This window comes from Oncorhynchus clarkii, chromosome 32 (genome assembly GCF_045791955.1).
Source record: "Oncorhynchus clarkii lewisi isolate Uvic-CL-2024 chromosome 32, UVic_Ocla_1.0, whole genome shotgun sequence".
NCBI lineage: Eukaryota > Metazoa > Chordata > Actinopteri > Salmoniformes > Salmonidae > Oncorhynchus > Oncorhynchus clarkii.
In genome coordinates this window covers 22,276,913-22,293,188 of record NC_092178.1, presented here as the reverse complement: position 1 = coordinate 22,293,188, position 16,276 = coordinate 22,276,913, and the positions used below count along the sequence as shown (strand labels likewise).

The 16,276-nt window shown below is 44.8% G+C and overlaps 1 protein-coding gene across 1 annotated transcript in view; it reads right to left on the bottom strand.

The window, feature by feature from the left end:
- LOC139391862 (thrombospondin type-1 domain-containing protein 7A-like) overlaps window positions 1-9,997 on the bottom strand; it is a 184,233-nt gene extending 174,236 nt beyond the window's left edge. The window contains exon 1 of the mRNA XM_071139466.1: window positions 9,601-9,997. Within this exon, the coding sequence (XP_070995567.1) occupies window positions 9,601-9,757 (157 nt within the window). The 5' untranslated portion in view covers window positions 9,758-9,997. The remainder of the gene's footprint in view (window positions 1-9,600) is intronic.
- Window positions 9,998-16,276: the final 6,279 nt, after the last annotated feature.

The following is a 16,276-nucleotide window of genomic DNA, read 5'->3' as shown; positions in this document are numbered from 1 at the left end:
AAAATATATATTTGACCCTTATTTTACCAGGTAAGTTGACTGAGAACACATTCTCATTTACAGCAACGACCTCGGGAATAGTTACAGGGGAAAGAACTTTCCTCGTTCTTCAACTCAGATCACTGAGGCTTTGGGTGCATAATTTAGTAATGGGAAAGTGTGTCTCTTTGACCCTGATCCAAATTCCCCACCACTTCCACTACCAGTCATGTTGTGACTTGGTGGACTTCCTTAGGGCCTTGTAAAGCTGGAGGTGTCTTGCTACCGGCGACTGGGCTTTATTTCCTGAGAGGAATAAGCTCCCTTTGTTTCACTATCATGAATAATGTAGTAATAAGCAGCTGTTAATGTGTTTAAGGGGCGTTTAAAGGGTTTTGTAGGTGTTAAGGGGTTTGTAGGATGTTAGCTGGCACAGAGGAGGCCAGTGTGGATGATGATATAAAGACAGGACAGATTGTTTACCTCCAGTATGCCTTATGCCTTATGCCTTATGTAAACCTGGCCTATTTACTCTGGCTTAAACCCATCTACCTCTTTAACTATTCATCTCTCTCTCTCTCAATCTATCCCTCTCTCATTTTTCTAAATCTATCCCCCTCTCTCTCTCTGTCTCTATTTCTCAATCTATCCCTCTCTCTCTCCCTCTTTCTCGATGTATCCTTCTCTCTCTCCATCACACTCTGTCTCTCTCTCGCTCATCCTGCTGCATTGACTTGACTGCCAGAGGTGAGCCTATTGCCTGTCAGCTTATCTTCTATGCACCCCTGTACTCCATGTACACTGAACAAAAATATAAATGTAACATGTAAATTGTTGGTCCCATGTTTAAGAGCTGAAGTAAAAGATACCAGAAATGTTCCATTCTCACAAAAAGCTAATTTCTCTCAAATTTTGTTCACAAATTTGTTTATATCCCCTGTTAGTGAGCATTTCTCCATCCACCTGATAAGCGTGGCATATCAAGAAGCTGATTAAAAAGCATGATCATTACACAGGTGCAGCTTGTGCTGGGGACAATAAAAGGCCACTTTAAAATGCACAGCTTTGTCACACAACACAATGCCACAGATGTCTCAAGTTTTGAAGGAGTGTGCAATTGGCTGTCAGAATTGGCTGCAGGAATGTCCACCAGAGTTGTTGACGGATAGAGAAATTAACATTAAATTATCATAAGCTGCCTCCAATGTCGTTTTAGAGAATTTGGCAGTACGTCCAGCAGGCCTCACAATCGCAGACCACGTGTAACCACGCCAGCCCAGGCCCTCCACTTCCGGCTTCTTCACCTATGGGATTGTCTGAGACCAGCCAACCGGACAGCTGATGGAACTGTGGGTTTGCACAACCAAATCATTTCTGCACAAATTGTCATTAACTAAGGGAATCTCATCTGCGTACTCGTCGTCCTCATTAGGGTGTTGACCTGACTGCAGTTCGAAGTTGTCAGTGACTTCAGTGGGCAAATGCTCACCGTCGAAGGCCACTGGCACACTGGAGAAGTGTGCTCTTCACAGATGAATCCCGGTTTCAACTGTACCGGGCAGATGGAAGACGTGGCGTCGTGTGGGCAAGTGGTTTGCTGATGTCAATGTTGTGAACAGAGTGCCCCGTGGTGGTAGTGAGGTTATGATATGGGCAGGCATAAGGTACGGACAACAAACTCAATTGCATTTTTTCGATAACAATTTGAATGCACAGAGATACCATGACGAGATCCTGAGGCCCATTGTCGTGCCATTCATCCACCGTCATCACCTCATGTTTCAGCATGATAATGCACGGCCCCATTTCGCAAGGATCTGTACAGAATTCCTGGAAGCTGAAAATGTCCCAGTTCTTCCATGGCCTGCATACTCACTAGTGTCACGCCCTGGTCTTAGTATTTTGTGTTTTCTTTATTATTTTGGCCAGGGTGTGACATGGGTTATTTATGTGGTGTGTTTTGTCTTGGGGTTGTTGTAGGTCATGGGATTGTGGTTAGTGGGGTTGTCTAGAATAGTCTATGGCTGCCTGGAGTGGTTCTCAATCAGAGGCAGGTGTTTATCGTTGTCTCTGATTGGGAACCATATTTAGGCAACCATATTCTTTAAGTGTTTTGTGGGTGATTGTTCCTGTCTCAGTGTTTGTTTGCACCAGATGAGGCTGGTTAGGTTTTCACGTTACGTTTATTGTTTTGTATTGTTCCCGTTTATCTTTTATTAAAGATTAATCAAAATAACCACGCTGCATTTTGGTCCTCCTCTCCTTCGACGGAAGAAAACCTTAACAACTAGCCATGTCAACCATTGAGCCTGTTTGGGATGCTCTGGATCGACGTGTATGACAGCGTTCAGTTCCCGCCAATATCCAGCAACTTCGCACAGCCATTGAAAAAGAGTGGGACAACATTCCACAGGCCACAATCAACAGCAAGATCAACTCTATGTGAAGAAGATGTGTTGCGCTGCGTGAGACAAATGGTGGTCACACCAGATACTAACTAGTTTTCTGATCCACACCCCTACCTTTTTTAAGGTATTTGTGACCAGTAGATGCATAACTGTATTCCCAGTCATGTGAAATCCATAGATTAGGGCCTAATGAATTTATTTCAATTAAGATTTCCTTATTTGAATTGTAACCCATTAAAATCCTAGAAATTGTTGCAAGTTGCGTTTATATTTTTGTTCAGTGTATATCACACAACACACACTCCTCTGGCCAAGAATGCATACTGTGTGTGTGCGGCTCTTCCCTCTCGCTCTGTGGCTCTTCCCTCTCACTGTCTTGATCATACTTTCATACCCTTATTTTTTTAGTTGGTGCTCAATGCTCCCATCAGTGGAGGCAGGCAGCTGGACAGAGGATGGGGAGAGGGGTGTGTGTGTGTGTGTGACCGGGTGTATGTGTTTGTGCTAATGCTAGTACCACAGAGCTATCGCGGTCACTTATGCAGCCTCCTCTCCACCTACTATAGCAGACCTTTCCTTCCTCCATATACACCCTCTTAGGATGATTAATTCATTACAGACATCATATCCTCTCCTCTCAGCCTGGTGTGTGTGTGTAGCTCTGGGAAAACATACAATGCATTAGAGAGCAGTGGGTTTGTGCACAGAACTACAGGGCTCAGCTCTATGATCATATGTCAAAGCAGGGTTAGCTAGCTAGCCTCAGAGTGCAGTACAAAGAAAGGAGGGCTAGCTAGCTACCAAGTCTCTAATTAGAACAGGCAGGAGGTATCCTCTCAAAGCTAGCTAGATAGCCTGTGAGATTAGAACACAGAAAGAGGACTGCTAGCTAGCTACTTACAGCTAACCTTTAGAGCACAGAGTGAGGAGCGCTGCCTAGCTAGCTAGCCGCTGAAAGGAGAACATAGTGAGCGGAGGCAGATTGCGCAGGTGTTGGTTTAAAGCAGTTTCCTTAGCTAAGCTTAGTGATTAGCAGAGTCAAGCAGCACGTTTTAGCTCAGCTAACCAGCCTGTGGAGGGAACGTGAGTGGCCAGGACGGAACCGATTTGTTCCAGGGACCTTTAGGGAATGGATGGTTCCTACCTTATTACGCATGGTAAGCTGGTTAGCAGTGTTACAGTGGACCACAAATTTACAGTAGGATAACAGTCACGGCTGTCCTATCCAAAACACAGACACACAGACCTATTTGGAAGGAGTCCATTAATAGTCAATGTATTTGCGTGCTTGTTGGATTGTTCAGAAGAAGCATACACAGTGTAGGGTACTAAATATGTCACAAGGGAAATATATGAACTGCACAGTTGTATGCTCATGTTGTTTATCGCCATATGTTATTACAGTGCATACAACAGTCTGCAGGCATTTCTCATTTCCTTCAACGTTTTCATTTGCACGTCTTCATCCCCGTGACCTCACCTCTATAATTGCTACAGCTTGTAATTACCCAGCTGCCATTGCAAGCTGACAGGTACCGTGCTATGGGCGACTGATGGGCTTGTCGTGTTAAACTGGCCCTGACCCGGCCCCCTGTCACACACACACACACACACACACACACACACACACACAAACAAGCACACACAAACACACACAGTGGCCACAGCCAGCAGTAACAGCAGGATCGAACCAAGTCCATGTAATTACTTAGCCTCCCCATGTCCAGGGCCTGTAGGTGTAGTGGTGACAGCTCCAAACACACAACAACCACCCACTACTAGTGCACACACACACACACACACACACACACACACACACACACACACACACACACACACACACACACACACACACACACACACACACACACACACACACACACAGAGTAATGAGGCGTGTCGGTAGAGCATGCACGGTACTACACAGGATGGGATGGCAGTGTGTGAGTTAGGTTGGTGCGTGTATGGGTGCAAGTGTGTCTTTGAATCTCTCTCTCTCTGTAGGCCTATGTGTGTGTGTGTCTTAGAAAGAAAGTGCTAGACTGGAGGTGTGTGTAAGTCGAATCTCACTGTCACACTGTCTCTCTCCTTTTGTCTACCAGCGTGAATATTCAAAGCTACTGATTAGGAATTCTTCCTCGGTTGTCAGGAGAGAAGGAGAAATTAAAGCATGAATACGGCGATGCCAGAGGAGCAGACAGCTACACTTAGAAAGCAGAAGGACTCTCAGCTTTGAAAGAGAAAGAACGAGTGACAGAGACAGAAAGAAACTGAGACAGAGGAAAGGGGAGACAAAGACCAAAGCTGTTGAGCTTAGAGGACGGTGTGCATGCCTAATTGTCTGTGAATGTGTGTGTCTCAGTCCATCCTCCACCTGGGGCGAGCAGCCATGCTAGAGCTGAACAGCTGGACTCTTCTGCTAAACCCGCCAAAATAATAGCAGCAATTTGGCACTTGATGAATCCTAGGGAGACGTGAGGGTCTGTGTCCCAAATTACACCATATTCACCATTTAGTGCATTAACAGTAGTGCACTAGATAGGGAATAGGGTGTCATTGGGGAAGCAATCCCATTTCATCCCCTTCCATCTACACCCTGATAGCATAATGCTCTCCAGTCTTTAGCACAATGCAATCTGATGTTTGAGTGTAATTGTGAACAACAAACGGCTTTAATCATTTGTGAATGTGCCTATGTTTTCTTTTGAGAGCTGCATGCTTCCTGTTAATGGTAGGCTGCTTCACACAATGGAACACAAGGACGGGTCGAGTGCTCTCCAGTAGGCTTTCTGTAGACATGTAAACATACACACAAACACATAGGAACAGGCTACCAGCCAAGTGGAAATGCTTGAATTAAGTACTTGACACTTGGCCTGTAGAAGCTGCAGCATCCCGGCCCTCCTTTCTTAGCAATGCCCTCACGAGACCCCTCCTAGCTCAGAGGTCAGAGGTCAGGCCTCAGAGAGAGGGCTGTGTGTATGCGCATGCGTGTGTGTTTGTGCATCTGTGCATGTGTGTGCGCGTGAGGGGGTGGGGGTAGGCACTAGGCAGTTGTTCCATTGGAGGTGGAAGAGGAGGAGGAGGAGGAGGAGCAGGAACAAAGGACTGAGAGGTAAAGGGATTCCATTGTGTTTTCTCTGTGGACAGAAGACAGTACAGCATCTGTCACAGAAGCCTTAGCACTGCCATGCTAGGGACAATAGAACGACCAAGTGTCCATCTCTGAGGATGAAGTGGTGATGGCTGGGCGGGCGGTTGTAGACAGACTCTTTGTAGGATTCAATAGAACAGCCTCCATTTACTACGGTCTTTCTAAAGCCCCAAAGAGGAGCAGACAGCTATGGAACTACCCTGTCAATTACTACCAGGAGTGCATGACAATTATCTCTTCTTCCTCCTTAAATGTGCACTTGTTCACTTCCCTTCCTGGATTTGAAAGGAAATTACTGGTATATAGAAAATTCCTCTAGCCCATGCCATCACCAATCAAATGATTTTTTAATTTGTTGGGAGTAGTGAACGAGCAGGAAGAAGGAGAGATTATTGGGACTTACCCCAGGCATGTGCAAAACAGGATGTGATAGACCCCAAAGGTATGGCTAAAACAAGCATGGAAACACAAGGAAATAAAGACACACCTTACTGCAAAACTAATATAACAGATGCTATTGGTGTCAAATGGTTTGCTTTTGCAGCTTGGATGCACTAATTAGGTGGAATAAATTCTCAAAATCTCTCAGCGCATTTACACATTCATTGAGATTTTTCCATCTCCCTCAATGTCTTCCCTCTCCATGCGATGCCAGGGACACCAGGAATACTGCACTCAGGAGAACCTCCCTTCTCCGCTCTCTGCTCCTTCCTTTAACATATCATCCCCATGGATATCTTCCTCCTCTGGGAAATATAGGAATCCACCACTCCCCTCCCCTCTCTTCTCCCTAAAACATCTCTCCTCCATGTATCTCTGCACAGATATACTGTACATCTATGTACTGTTATTGAGAGAAAAATCACTGAGGAATATGTATTGCTCGCAACCCAACCCCTTTCTTTATAAATCAGGTTGGGTCCAGATGAGCCTCCAATCCATAGTCTACAATCCCACACACCACCAGACAGATGTGCTGAGCTTGGACAAAACAGTGTAATTGTGTTGAACGTCGGGGGCAGAACGGGTCACCAAGAGACCCCCGAGACCTCATCAACGTGCCACGTCAATGCAGATCTCCCAACACGGTCTCCAAAACAATAACACACTGTAGACCGCTACAATACAGGAATATAAAAACCTCCCCGTAGAAATCCATCGCATTTCTGAATACTACCACATCCATCCACACTAGCAAGACAAACTAGCATCACAATGCAGACTGTTAGGATACTGTGGAAGTTGCAAATCTCTCTAACAGTAGCACACTGTACACTGAAATAATACAGGCCAATATGAAACAAATGCGGTGCATTTCAGGATCGTGACACAATTAATTAAAAACAGAGAGGGGGAGGGGAGATGATGGCAGGGAGAGAAAGGGGGGAGTTGTGAAGGGGAAAGGGATGAAGATAGAGAGAAAGCCAGAGAGAGAGAGAAATCCAGAGAGAGAGAGAGAGAGAGAGAGAGAGAGAGAGAGAGAGAGAGAGAGAGAGAGAGAGAGAGAGAGAGAAGCCAGAGAGAGAGAGAGAAAGCCAGAGAGAGAGAGAGAGAGAGAGAGAGAGAAAGCCAGAGAGAGAGAGAGAGAGAAAGCCAGAGAGAGAGAGAGAGAAAGCCAGAGAGAGAGAGAGAGAGCCAGAGAGAGAGAGAGAGAGAGAGAAAGCCAGAGAGAGAAAGAGAGAGAAAGCCAGAGAGAGAGAGAGAAAGCCAGAGAGAGAGAGAAAGCCAGAGAGAGAGAGAGAAAGCCAGAGAGAGAGAGAAAGCCAGAGAGAGAGAAGGACATCTCCTGGTGAGACAGCAGTCTAATAGGACATTGATCTTTCCCAGCATATCCCAAGGACCCATCCTGTTCCACAGGGTCAGCATACAAGCATTCATCCATCCCCTTCCCACAATCACCCTCTTATCTCCCCCTTCCCCTTCTCTCCTTCCCCCTTCTATGCCCTTCCCATCCAACATCCATCGGTCCCCTCCCCATCGCCTTTACTCCGCCTTTACTCCCCCTTCCCCATCACTCCCCTTCCCCCTTTGCTTCCATTCAGTCACAAAGCATTAGTGAGGTCGGGCACTGATGTTGGGCGATTAGGCCTGGCTTGCAGTCGACATTCCAATTCATCCCAAAGGTGTTTGATGAGGTTGAGGTCAGGGCTCTGTGTAGGCTAGTCAAGTTCTTACACACCGATCTCAACAAATAATTTCTGTATGGACCTCGCTTCGTGCACAGGGGCATTGTCATGCTGAAATAGGAAAGGGCCTTCCCCAAACTGTTGCCACAAAGTTGGAAGCACAGAATCGTCAAGAATGTCATTGTATGCTGTAGTGTTAAGATTTATTTTCACTGGAACTAAGGGGAACCATGAAATATAGCCCCAGATCATTATTCCTCCTCCACCAAACTGTACAGTTGGCACTATGCATTGGGACAGATTCGTCCGTCGGACTGCCAGACGGTGAAACGTGACTCATCACTCCAGAGAACGCGTTTCCACTGCTCCAGAGTCCAATGGCAGCGAGGTTTACACCACTCCAGCCGACACTTGGCATTGCGCATGGTGATCTTAGCTTTGTGTGTGGCTGTTCGGCCATGGAAACCCATTTCATTAAGCTGTCGACGAACAGTTATTGTGCTGACGTTGCTTCCAGAGGCAGTTTGGAACTGGGTATTGAGTGTTGCAACCGAGGATAGGCCATTTTTACGTGCTACATGCTTCAGCACCCATTTTGTGAGCTTGTGTGGCCAACTACTTCGCGGCTAAGCTGTTGTTGCTCCTAGACGTTTCTATTCCACAATAACATCACTTATAGTTGACAGGGGCAGCTCTAGCAGGGCAGACATTTGATGAACTGACTTGTTGGAAAGGTGGCATGTTGAAAGTCACTCTTTCTACTGCCAATGTTTGTCTATGGAGATTGCTTGGCTGTGTGCTCGACTTTTTACACCCGTCAGCAACGAGTGTGGCTGAAATAGCCGAATCCACTAATTTGAAGGCGTGTCCACTTACTTTTGTATATATAATGTACCTTATAACACAGAGACAATAAATTATGTTTCTGCAATTATACAACTGCTCATATGTAGCATAATAAAAATGTATGAATATGTATTGGTCATCAACATCATTCTAACGTGCAGCTCACTCGTTTGCAACATGCAGGTTCATAGTTCAAACACATGTTCATAAGGGAACCTATGCACACAGCGTCAGCATCCACCACCCCACCGGTAATGCAACTCGTCAACTGCATGTGTCAGATTGTGATAAATGTGTCCAACAGCGGTTTGTAGCGGTTGGAGCAGTACCAGCTGCCACTGTGAGCCTTGTGAATGGGAGTGAATGGGGAAAAGCACAGTCCCACAATCTCCAGTCCTCTCCTCCTCCTCCCCTCAGCAACAGCCAGAGCGGGCTGGGGATTCACCTCAGGGACTGCAGTAAATATGTTCACATACCACGATGTCGCAAAAGGATCTCCAGTGCCTTAACCCTCTGACACATGCAGCCTGTTTTATTGTCTCTCTATTCTGCAAACAGCAGGTGTGAATCCGGCTTGAGGGAGTAGTACCTTTGTTTCTTTTCATTCTAAAAACATGCCCAATTCTTCTCAAATGCTCTTGATTCGATGGTCAGAGTCTAAACTGTATCAGCAGTAAGCAAAAGCAAGCAGTAAGCAAAAGCAATAAGAAAACAACAAAAGTACAAGGCTTAGTGCACCACTTTTGATCAGGGCTATTTGGGACTCAGACAAGCAGATTGAACAGGTTCAGGTAGGTACAGTTATATAGTACAACATACAGTAACACTCTCAAGCCCTTCCACGATAAACAATCACCACCACTCAGCAACATCAACAAACATCTTCAAATCAATATTTCATGAAGAGATTCCAGTCTTCCCCTCAAGAGTAAGACAGACAGACAGAGAGAGAGAGAAAGAAAGAGAGAGAGAGAAGTCTGCTGCACTGTACATCTCGTAACAGAGGATGATATCTTTCTCGACACTCCCTCTATTTTCAGCATGGTGACCGAATGAATGAACAGCACAGCAGTAGTAGCAGCATTACCTGTTTGCCAGACGTAGACAGTTGGTTTGGTGTCGGCTGCAGTTTGTGCCTCTGTGGCTCCAGAGATCCAGAAGAGGATCAGCACCAGTCTCCAGTGAGAGGGAAGTAACTCCCTCCACACACCCAGCATCCCCTTCACTCCACCGGGCAACCCCATGGCTCTTGCAGGGGGACCGTGTGGATAGTATCCACACAATAACAGAAAACCAAATAGAAAAAGAGATGAGAAGGCAACACAACGGAGACAGAAAAACACGCTGAGGAGGCGGGCAGACACAGCGGAGAAGTGTACTCTGCTCCCTTTGCTTTTGTCCCTTTCTCACACGAGGGTTGTTCCGTCCGTTCCTCTAAGAAGAAGTAATCCTGGGTGAATGAAGGGTTCTCCTCCTCTCTCTCTCTCTCTGTGGTGGCTAGGTCAGCGAGGGACAACGAGGTCTGTCCGTAATGAAAACAGGGAACAATAGACCTCTAAGACGAGGCTGCTGATGTTACTGCGTCCTGTGTGTGCCGAGCTGATGCAGCACCTCCCTCTCTCTACCTCCTTCTCTCTCTCTCTCTCTCTCTCGCGCTCTATCACTCGCTCACTCACTTGCCCTCCCCCTCTTGCTTTCCATCGAACTTGCCCTCCCTCTCACTCTGTGGCTCTTCCCTCTCGCTGTCTTGATCATACTTTCATACCCTTATTTTTTTAGTTGGTGCTCTATGCTCCCATCAGTGGAGGCAGGCAGCTGGACAGAGGGTGGGGAGAGGGGTGTGTGTGTGTGTGTGTGTGTGTGTGTGTGTGTGTGTGTGTGTGTGTGTGTGTGAAAGAGGGAGGGAGGTAAGGGGATAGAACTCTGAAAACAGTACAGAGGGAGGATAAAGAGCATCTGAATGAGTCATAGTAAAATAAAACAATGAATTATTGATGTCAGCTGGGTTTGACCTTGTATGATATTCAAGCCAGAGACCCAACATCCTGCAGTGCACATACACACACGTACACGCACATACAGAAGTAGGATCTTAATTTGAGCTAGTTCGCTTCAACAGGAATATAATCCTGCAGCAACAGTGAATGTGAATTATTTTTGTAGGGGTGGGTACATATTTCGTTAGGGAAAATCAATCTGAAATTTCTAAGTGTAAATTACAAACTTTAAAAGCCTTTTTAAAAATCAAGTACACTACAAGTTTGCAAATTCCAAGCAACAAAGGAGTGATCAAATTCAGATCCTACGATCTGTACACACACACACACACACAGACACACACACACACACTCAATGAAACCAGGCTATAAATGTGACTCCCTATAGGAGGAGGCTGATAAATTAATCTGACAATATAACAGACATACTGTAATTGTCACTCATTCTACCCATAATGCAGCTCACATAAAGACAGGAAAACATATCTAACATCATCATAATGTTTGTACTTCATGATCTAAAACTACAGCTAAATTTGAACAATAAATATGTTAGAATAGACAGGAAAACACAGTCTCAAGACCAACACAGACTATGGGAGGCGTACAGTACACATGGATTTTGTGTTGTAGATATGTGTTAGTAGAATAGGGGCCTGAGGGCACACACTAGTGTGTTGATAATTCTGTACTGAATGTATTGTAATGTTTTTAAAATTGTATAACTGCCTTCGTTTTGCAGGATCCCAGGAAGAGTAGCTGCTGCATTGGCAAATACAAATACAAATACAAATACAAAATAGAAAACCTTTTCTTTTATCAGATTTACCCATTCATTATTTGTATGTATAGCCTCTATATAGATGGTCCCAGTCATCCACACCCTCTTTGGCCAAGTGGCTCAAGACAACCCTCCCTCCCCCAATGTCCTTGACCACAACCCCTGCACCCTACTCCTCTGCTCCCCATTCCCTCTCCCCCCTCCTCACCCCTCCTCCTCCCCAGCCTACCAACCGATGTGGTAGTTTCACAGCCATTAGGTTAATAAAGGGAGATCTCACCCCCTGCTAGCTGTAACCAGGAAGCCCACGCCGCTCAACAAATTAGCCAAGCCAGAGCCAGAAGGACTCTATTCACCAGCTCTGCTCCCTAAGCACTGCTTCTTACGAACACACAGACACATGCACGGACAAACAAATGCGTGCAGTGCTGCTTCACACACACAGACACATACTGTGTCAAGCTTTGTGGGATTAATGACAACAGACAGCTGTCTGAATGATGACATTGGTTATTTTATTTAGTTAGAAACGAAGAAGTTGTCCTCTTATCCTCCCCTCCTCTGCAGGCACTTCCAACAGTCTCCTCACCCCTCCTCACCCCCCATCCTAACACCTAGTTGAACTTCTGGCCTCACTCTCTCAAGCCAACGACAGTCTAAAGCCGGACAGCAGCGCAAAGAGAGAGGGGGAGAGAGAGAGCGAGAGAGAGAGCGAGACAAAAAATAGGGAGAGAGAGTGGGAGGAAGACAGAGAGGGCTTACCAGAGGTTTAAAGGGTTTTGTGCACAACCCTGATTAGAAAGAATCAGCTGGGTGGATTACAGATTCAGCCGCTCTCATTTAAAACTCACAAACAGAGCTGGGCACAGAGACAGAGACAGACTGAGACGATACCAGACTCCCTGTGGCATGGCCATCACTAACACTGGCCGCCTCTGCAGTCTCAACAAATACATTAACAGCTAAGCACTTGAGAGAGAGAGAGAGAGAGAGAGAGAGAGAGAGAGAGAGAGAGAGAGAGAGAGAGATGGAGAGTGAGAATAGATAAAGGCAGCGAAAAAGAAGGTGAGGGAAGAATGACACAGAGGGCAGGGAGAGAGGGAGACATTAAAGAGGGTAGAGGTGTGAGGGGAGAGCGAAAGAGGGATGGAGAGAATCAGCATTTGAAAGATAGTGCTGTGTAATGGGAAGATATCTAAGGAGAGTTGGGCGTAATGACTTTCAGCACAACACCACATGCACTCATCACAGAGCTACACACACACAGACACACACACACACACACACACACAAACACACACAGAATTAGAGAAAATATACACTACCGGTCAAAAGTTTGGGGTCACTTGATGTCCTTGATTTTGAAAGAAAAGCAATTTTTTTGTCCATTTAAATGACATCAAATTGATCAGAAATACAGTTTAGACATTGTTAATGTTGTAAATGACTATAGTACCTGGAAACAGCTTATTTTCTATGGAATATCTACTTAGGTGTACAGAGGCCCATTATCAGCAACCATCACTCCTGTGTTCCAATGGCACGTTGTGTTAGCTAATCCAAGTTTAGCATTTTAAAAGGCTAATTGATCATTAGAAAACCATTTTACAATTATGTTAGCACAGCTGAAAACTGTTGTCCTGATTAAAAGAAGCAAAATAACTGTCCTTCTTTAGACCAGTTGAGTATCTGGAGCATCAGCATTTGTGGGTTCGATTGCAGGCAAAGAACTTTCTTCTGAAACTCGTCAGTCTATTCTTGTTCTTGTTCTTATTCTTGTTCTGAGAAATGAAGGTTATTCCATGCGAGAAACAGTATTCAGCTGTGCTAACATAATTGCAAAAGGGTTTTCTAATGATCAATTAGCCTTTAAAAATGATAGACTTGGATTAGCTAACACAACATGCCATTGGAACACAGGAGTGATGGTTGCTGATAATGGGCTGTCGTGTCTTTGGAATCATTAAAAGTGAAGACTGTTATTTTATCAAATCAATTCTCTGTAATTATTATTATGTGATTAAACTAATCATGTAAATGTATTTAACTAGGATGTCAGGGCACCATGGAAAATCTTCAGATTACAAAGTTATAATTTTCCGAATATATCTCTTCAGATATTTTAATATGTGATCAATTGGTCTTCTATTAATTAATGTTTCTTTAACTCACGTCAGTCTCTATCCAAACGTCAAACGTTATCTGCACAAACCCAGCTTTTGCTATAAATCATTCACACACCAATTGGCTTAATCCTTTATTTACTAACTAACTAAATAATCACAGAACTGCATAAACAAACAAACAGTAGATATTGGTTACAAGGATAGGGAAGATTCCCTAGTGGGCTAAGCCGATATGATGGCTTGGTGGACAAAGGGAAGTAGGTGTGGACTGTGAGAGAGCGGGAAAGACTTTTATTCGTAACAATAGGAAAGGGCTGTTCTATGACGCCAAATCATATCTGTGCTCACGGGGGCGGGCCAATGACTTAGTTAAACTTTAAAGGGAATACAATTCTCTCACATTAAAGGTTTAACATCACATCATTTCACAAATAGTTTCATCTTTACTCATTCATTTTATACAATAATTAGATGCAAATCTCATAACTGAGGAACCTGTATAAACGGAGTTAGGGTAATGTGGCTGTATTTTATTTCATGAGGTCACAAACATGAAACAAAACGGATCAGGTCGTAGCTGGCTTCTCCACCGACCGGTTAAACAATATCCAAAATATGGATATTGTTCAGTTCTCAAATTCTGTGATGTAGTAGAAGGTCTTTTGTTCTAATGTGAAACGCTCTCTCTCCATACTGCGTGACCAGGGGGAGAGAGTCTCCACCAGGAATTTATGACCTGAGATAACAGAACCTGGATGTAGGAGAGGGTGAGAGAGAGAGGGGGGGGGGAAGCCACGATCTATACCCAGAAAGGGCCACGTCATGACAGGGCCTCTGTACGCCTAAGTAGAACAAAATCAGTTTCCAGGTACTATAGTCATTTACAACATTAACAATGTCTACACTGTATTTCTGATCAATTTGGTGTTATTTTAATGGACAAAAAATGTGCTTTTCTTTCAAAAACAAGGACATTTCTAAGTGACCCCAAACTTTTGAATGGAAGTGTACATAGCCTACCATTGTACCATATAACTAATGCAAATTCAGTAGAACACAGCACATTACATCCATTGTTTAATTCTGTTATCCTATCAGCTACATTCTGTAATTGTTGTCACAATGGGTTGAACATCATCCTATAACACCATACAACAAAGACCACCATGCAGTCGAACCTACTATACACAGCTCAATGCTATGCGCGCACACACACACGGAGAGTCATTAAATCTTCCATTAAAGGAGCGTCATCAAAACAGGAAATGTTAGATTACAGTTTTGTCCGGTGAATTGGAGTGACATGTGATTGTGAAAACATGTACCCAGATATTACACAGGGATAGGAACATGGAGAAGACTATTGCTGCCTCGTGAACTGTTTCAGTTCCACATAGACAATAGACATGAACTGTCGTATAGCTTCATTGGCTTTGTGCTATGATGGCCTAAGCCAATACTACGGAACATTATGGCCTTACTTTCTTATTCTCTGTTTTGTTTTAGTCTTGCAGAAAGCATGGCCTGGCTACACAGAATTCCCAGAGTGCCACTTGAGCGTTTAGCAGTAACGTAACAGCTTGAGCGGGAAGGGGGAGGGGTAGAGGGCGGGAGGGAGACTCGACCAATCTGGCGGGAGAGGCCAGCCCAGTTGAGCTGATCCAATTTAAATATGCAAATGTTATCAAAGGGATGCATTGTGGTTAAAGAACAGGAACAGAGAGACAATGAGGGAGAACAACAAAAAGAGCAGCGCGACACCTCACCTAATGTAATTAACTATTGACTATTGTTTCACACACTCCAGAAATCAATTCAAGCATTTAGAGGAAGAGGGAAGGGAAAGGGGGATACCTAGTCAGTTGTACAACTGAATGCATTCAACTGAAGTGTGTCTTCCACATGTAACCCAACCTCTCTGAATCAGAGAGGTGCGGACGGCGTCTTAGGCGCCCGGGGAAGAGAGCCTTGCTCAGGGGCAGAACGACAGATTTTTACCTTGTACCTTGAGGAGAATATAAACTGAGTGAGACCATCAGACCATCACAGACCATCATATCCTGCACATTAAAACATGGCACAAACACATTCACTATCAAGACGGTGACTTGTTCATATATTAAGATCATAAGACCAATGACAGCATTAATGACTTGGAGCACTAAGACAAAGTCTGAGAGACTTGACTGTATTATACTGAGACTTGACCCATTTATTTCTCCAGAGTGTCTGTGTATATAGACACATAAAAAACAGGTTGCACACAGGCTTATAGATTGAGGTATTGTATCTAAGGAAGCAGAAAGAGCCTACTTAGCCCTTTTCTTCAGAAGTCTGGTAATACCACTGCACTAGGAAATGCATAGATATGAGCAGCATGACACAGATATGTGCAGCAGCAATGGCGTGAAAATTATAATTTGCGGTGTGAAAAGCAATTGGGGCATCTGTTATTTAAGGTGTGTGTGTGTGTGTGTGTGTGTGTGTATATATGTGTGTATGGGGGGTGGATGGGTGTATTGTGTGTGTGAGGGTTGTTGTGACCCCTTCCCAATCAGGAACAAAGAGACTGAACACTAATCCAAACAGCTCATATCCGTCAAGGCAAATCAACCCTGAAATGAGTTCACTCAGGCGGAATCCCAGGACCTGTGTGTGTGTACATGCATGTGCATAAGTGTGTATGTGCATGCGCAAGTGTTTGTGTGACTACGGACCCTCAGCCCAACCAATGGTCCCATTGTCTTCTGCTCCATTGGTTTAGAGCGCTTCCTAGATTGGGGGAACAAAGCGACCAAAGCACCCTGCTTTTAGCCTGCACGCACGCAAGCACGCACGCACGCACACGCACACGCACAC